The sequence below is a fragment of the Mus caroli genome, chromosome X (genome assembly GCF_900094665.2).
Source record: "Mus caroli chromosome X, CAROLI_EIJ_v1.1, whole genome shotgun sequence".
Classification (NCBI taxonomy): Eukaryota; Metazoa; Chordata; class Mammalia; order Rodentia; family Muridae; genus Mus; species Mus caroli.
Genome location: NC_034589.1, coordinates 31485660 through 31491345, shown reverse-complemented (window position 1 = coordinate 31491345; position 5686 = coordinate 31485660). Strand labels below are relative to the sequence as shown.

Sequence of the window (5686 nt, the reverse complement as noted above, 5' to 3'; positions counted from 1 at the left end):
TAACCACGACATGTAGCACACAGTAAACGTATACACTTAAGACCAGTCAGAAATAAAGATGTAGTGACCACATACACTTGTACATTTAAAGCAGACAACATGGGAATTCCAAGGGAGGAGCGCCTTGCTACCTATTGAATCCAATTCTCGTGGGCGTAGAGATTTGGTAGACAGAGTTTTCCTGTGAAGCTTTGGCTGTCCTAGAACTCACTCTACAGACCGAGCTGGCAGCCTGCCTCTATCTCCCAGTGCTGGGATTAAAAGTCTGCACTAAAAATTTCCTGTCTGGCCATAAGTGAACCACCTGATTTTATGAGAGGGTAAAAAGGGCAAACAACCAAAAAATTAATTTACTGCCATACACACACCCACCCACCCACCCACCCACCCACACACACACACAAAACTTGGATTCAACTCTTGTTGAAAAAAAATGGATGCTTTTAAAATAATAGCCATGTAACTTTGCTACTTAGTTAAGATAACCACATGATATAAACTGACTAAAGAAAGACAAAAGCTGTTCAAAATATTTTAGATTAAAATAAATTATTATAATTATAGTCCTACAAATAAAAAATAAGGGCGACATCATAAAAGCAAGATTTATAAAAAATAAGATTTAAAACAAATATGCTTAATGAATAAGATATTCAAGCTACACCTATATACATTTATGAAAAACTAAAAGGCCATATAAATAAAAAAAATATAGACAGTTCTTTCTTTTACCTTGATGATGTTCTTTGATAAAATAACTGAGCAGTCAAAAACTCAGAACCATCAGTAAAGGACTACTATAGTATAATAATTTAAGATAGAAATAAAAGCTTTTAATAATTTTATCCCTCAATTAAAATAATATAAATGGGGTTTGTTTACTATGATTAGTAATTGTTCTTTTGAAAGAAGAAATTGCATAACAGCTCTTCTGGGTATCACCTGCATTTCATATAGCATAGATTAAACCAAAATGTTAATCCTTATGTCCTCAAATTCATTAAGTGTCCCTTTAGCAAACTAGAGATGCTGTCATTTTACGTATGGAGAAATCCTCTTTGTAGTTTTCACTTCAAATAAAGGACTAGGCCTGAAAATTCCCTTTAAATAGTTAAAAAATTAGCCTAGGTGACTTCCTGGTTTAGGGCTTAAAAATTATTATTTTTTAATATTTCAGAGTCATACTTGTACTCATGCTAAGTACAAATATAAATCATTTATAGGGACAATAGGTTTTTTTAGGCTTTCTATATATGTTTTCAAGGTTAAACTTAAAACAAGTAACTCAAAACAAATAAAATTTATTTAAAATCAAGTATATTTATTAGATTGCCCTGAAAATTTTTAGAGATCTATTGAATATGGCATTTAAAATATTTAATGAAGCTTTCCAGAATAGAGAAAAATACTAGGTCCTAATGGGGGCCCTCAGGTCTCCTCTCAGGAAGGTGACTCCTCCTGGATAGTGTTAACCACGGGGAAAGAATGCCTCATACCTTGCCCACCACCAGGACCCCACTTAAACTGTGGATAGATTGGATACTAGAGAACCAACTGTCCCTCTTTGCCTTGCCAAGGTAGGACAGTCTCTCAAGTTCTCACCCTCAGGAACCTTCTGGGCCTGGCAGCCAAAGGCCAATGCTGTCCTATGTGGCAATGGAAGTGTTAATGTCACCCTATGTGACTGATGAAGACTGAAGCTACTCCATCCATGGAGAATACTGAGACTGTTAAGGATGAGCCTAGGGTAACCACGCAGAGAGCCAATAGGTCTCTGTCATTTGAATTGATACAGAGGCCATTTGGTTTATACTCCTTGTTCAAATTTATCCTTCTCAGATGTCTGATGGTATTGATGGCTAACTGTAGCTTTATCAGTTTAATAGTAGCTACCTGGTCAATGCATTTCATATATGAAAATCAGGCCATGTTTTTTTTTTCTAGAGCCATTAGGTCTCCTGATAAAAAAAGAAACTCACAGACTTTGCTGACATGATGAAAAAAAAAAAATAAACAGATGTCAATGTAACTTTTTACTGTTCCTTTGTTTGTTTTTTTTTAAAAAAAGTCCTTTGCAATGACTAGAAAATGGTTTGAGGTTTATAAAATTTATAAGGTTCTAAGAAGATAGAATATGATGCTAACATTTCTGATTTTAATTTAAATTCATAATTTTAACATATTATTCAGTGCAATTCTGAGAAGCTTTTAATCTAACTCTGATAAAAACACTGACTAATATCACAGTCAGAAGCTTAAAATGTAAAAGTTTAGATGTCTTTTAAATAGAAACTTAAAGATGCCCTTTATTATGTTATAAACATTTCTGCCAATATATATATATGTATGTAGCCAGCCCTCAGAGAGGAAATGCTCATGTTTTTTTTTACTAAGGATTATCTTCTGGGCTCTCAAGCTTTTACTATGACTCAAAGGGACGAGTCTACTGCTTTTTTTTTTTTTTTACAATATGAATTTCTGTACAGATTAAAATCAACAATAAACTAATATACTAAAATATTATCTTTTTGTAAATTATAAATATCCATGTAAGGTACACAAAGACACAACTTAGAGCCACGTATCACAGGTCAAATGGACTCCACATAAATACCCCTATCAATCAACAGCATAAGCGTCTATACCTACTGCTTATTCCTGAGGGGTAAGTTTTAAATGAAAAGTTTTTTCCTTTACGTTCCCAAGGTTTAGCTTGTGTTGGCAGCTGCAGACCACAAACTGCTTCAAATGACAGGCGCCCTAGACTTGCTAAAGCTGAAGTGAACCACTCTACCTGATACGATTGGTGTCTCTTCAGCTGGGTCAGTGACAAATTTCCCTCCACTGCCGAAACTCCCAACCCTCGACCTTTAGCTAGCATTTCAGACTTCATGAGCACCTTACAACAAAGTCCTAATTTCAGCTGAGAACCAGTTACATAAAAGAGTACTTAGCCCTTTATCCTCAACAAAATGCTGGAATAGTAGGTTCAAAGTAAACCTAATATTTTGGTTGGTAGAGAGTTCCCTTCCACCAAAAGGTTGAGACTTTAGAAATAAGACTTTAGAAATAATAGGTAGCCACCACAATGTTATTGAAGATTTAACTCAGGATACAACTCAAGGGGAGAATGTAATAATACTACATTTAAAGTTTAGATTTACAATGCTTGAGAGACCAAAACCAACCAACCAAAACCCCCACCTTTAGCATACAAGCCCTTAACTTGTGTAGGTTGTATCCTAACAATCCAATTCCCCGTCCCCACCCCTAGATGTTGAATACTATTGACTGATCTTATAAAATCTGCGGTTCTAGCAAGATAATTAGGTCTTAAAACTAACTTCTATTTCTGCTTTTGTAATCAAACTTGCTAACTCTGATCAATGATTAGGACAACTGCAAGATATCTATGTTAAATTTAGACCCTGCCTACATGTGGACAGAGTGCATGCAATCTTGTGATTTTTTTTCACTCCATAAACCTTGGATTGATATGACTAGATGCTACGTCTTGGGAGCGCTCTCAGTTGCAATCTTGGCACCATGGGAACCTTCTGCCAGTATTTAATAAAGCTTCTCCTTCTTCAAATTTATTCATCATCATGGTGAATGAATGACCCCAGACTCATAGCATTGTGTCTAATTCCAATGTGTTAGTTTTGTTATATTTATTATGTTTCATTTTATTATTACCCTTAGAAGCATGTATGCCTGCTTTTCTTCTTTCCTTCCCTCCTTCCATGCCTCCCTCCTTTCTTTCATTCCTTTTTTTTTTTTTTTTTTTTTTGAGATAGAGTTACTCCGTGTAGCCCTGGTTGTCCTGGAACTCACTTTGTAGACCAGGCTGGCCTGAAACTCACAGAGATCTCCCTGACCCAGCCTCCCAAGTGGTGGGATTAAAGCCATGCACCACCACCACCTGGCAACCTGTATGTTTTCTAATGAGAGACAAATAGGGGGTGGATCCAGATGAGAGGGGAGGACTCGGAGGAGCAGAGGGAAGGAAAACCATTATCAGGATATATTATGTGAGAAAAAATTACTATCATTAAAATGGAAAAGTAATTGGTATACACCACCAGTGAAAATAACCATCATCATAAATACTTTCTGTGCCTACCTTCTCTTTAGTTCCCTGCTAACAGGGTTACTATTGAATCCCTTGCTCAAAGGATAATGTGAGCCTAAATTAAGAAGGCTTAAGTGTCCCACTGTGTCACAACTACCATGCATAGAGAGTACTCCTCTGTGCAAGCAATACTAGTGACTTAGAAACATCACTCCATAAAATAAGAACTTGTGATTCTGCTTAAATAACATACATCCTGAATAGCATACATTGTGCCCTACAAACCCCCAGAAAGCACATAAAATTAAAGAACTTGGAAATTCATGCTTTTATTGTTAACATGCATGCTGAATAGTTAAGCTTGGCATTGGGCACAGAGGTTGCCAATTTGCCATTTGTCTACCGACCAAATATGGCACATTAAGAAGGCTCTTCAAAATCGGTTATGAAAATGAAGTCTTCGGCACCAGGCGGAATATTTCTCAGCATTTCACGTCTCTCAATCTTCCTCTGCTTCGCTCTCCGATTGGTAAACCACACCTAAAATCAGAGGATGACAGGATTGGGGTTAGCACTGCCTACCACCCCCACAGCCAAGAGAAGGCTCATAACACTGAATTTTCTTTTTTTTTTTCTTTTAAATATTTATTTATTTATTTTATGTATGTGAGTACACTGTAGCTTTATAGATGTTTGTGAGCCTTCATGTGGTTGTTGGGAATTGAATTTTTAGGACCTCCCTCTACTTGCTCTGGTCAAGCCCACTCGCTCCAGTCGGCCCCGCTCACTCCTGTCAGCTTCGCTTGCTCAGTCCCTGCTCGCTTCAGCCCAAAGATTTATTTATTATTGTACATAAATACACTGTAGCTGTCTTTGGATGCACCAGAAGAGGGCGTCAGATCTCATTGGGGGGGGGCGTTGTGAGCCACCATGTGGTTGCTGAGATTTGAACTCAGGACCTTCAGAAGAGCAGTCAGTGATCTTGCCTGCTGAGTCATCTTGCCAGCCCAACACTGAATTTTCTATTTGGTTCACAAAAGCAAGGATCAGCTGTGTGCCAACCTTTTCAATAGGCCATGGTTTTATCTAAACACTTCAATAATATCTATTCTATTGAATGGGAAGCTTAGCTATACCTCCAGAATCCTGCTGAGAACAGAGGGCACACTAGGCATACAAAGTGCAATCTTCTTCAAAAGGCAAAGAAAGAGTACAGATTTACAAAGAGTAAAAGACAATGTTGTCAGGGAACGGGGTCATAAATTGGCTATTTCAATTGTGATAAAAAAAACTGCATGGTACTGGTACAGTGCCAAACAGGTAGATCAATGGAATAGAATTGAAGACCCAGAAATGAACCCACATACCTATGGTCAGTTGAGCTTTGACAAGGGAGCTAAAACCATCCAGTGGAAAAAAGACAGCATTTTCAACAAATGGTGCTGCCACAACTGGCGGTTATCATGTAGAAGAATGCGAATAGATCCATTCCTATCTCCTTGTACTAAGGTCAAATCTAAGTGTATCAAGGATCTCCACATAAAGCCAGAGACACTGAAACTTATAGAGGAGAAAGTGGGAAAGAGCTTCAAAGATATGGGCACAGGGGAAAAA

General features: G+C 37.4%; 1 protein-coding gene across 1 annotated transcript in view; it reads right to left on the bottom strand.

The window, feature by feature from the left end:
* Nucleotides 1-4387: 4387 nt before the first annotated feature.
* Rhoxf1 (Rhox homeobox family member 1) overlaps nucleotides 4388-5686 on the bottom strand; it is an 8315-nt gene continuing 7016 nt past the window's right edge. Inside the window, exon 3 of the mRNA XM_021154066.1 lies at nucleotides 4388-4612. Coding sequence (XP_021009725.1) covers nucleotides 4493-4612 — 120 coding nt within the window. The 3' untranslated portion in view covers nucleotides 4388-4492. The remainder of the gene's footprint in view (nucleotides 4613-5686) is intronic.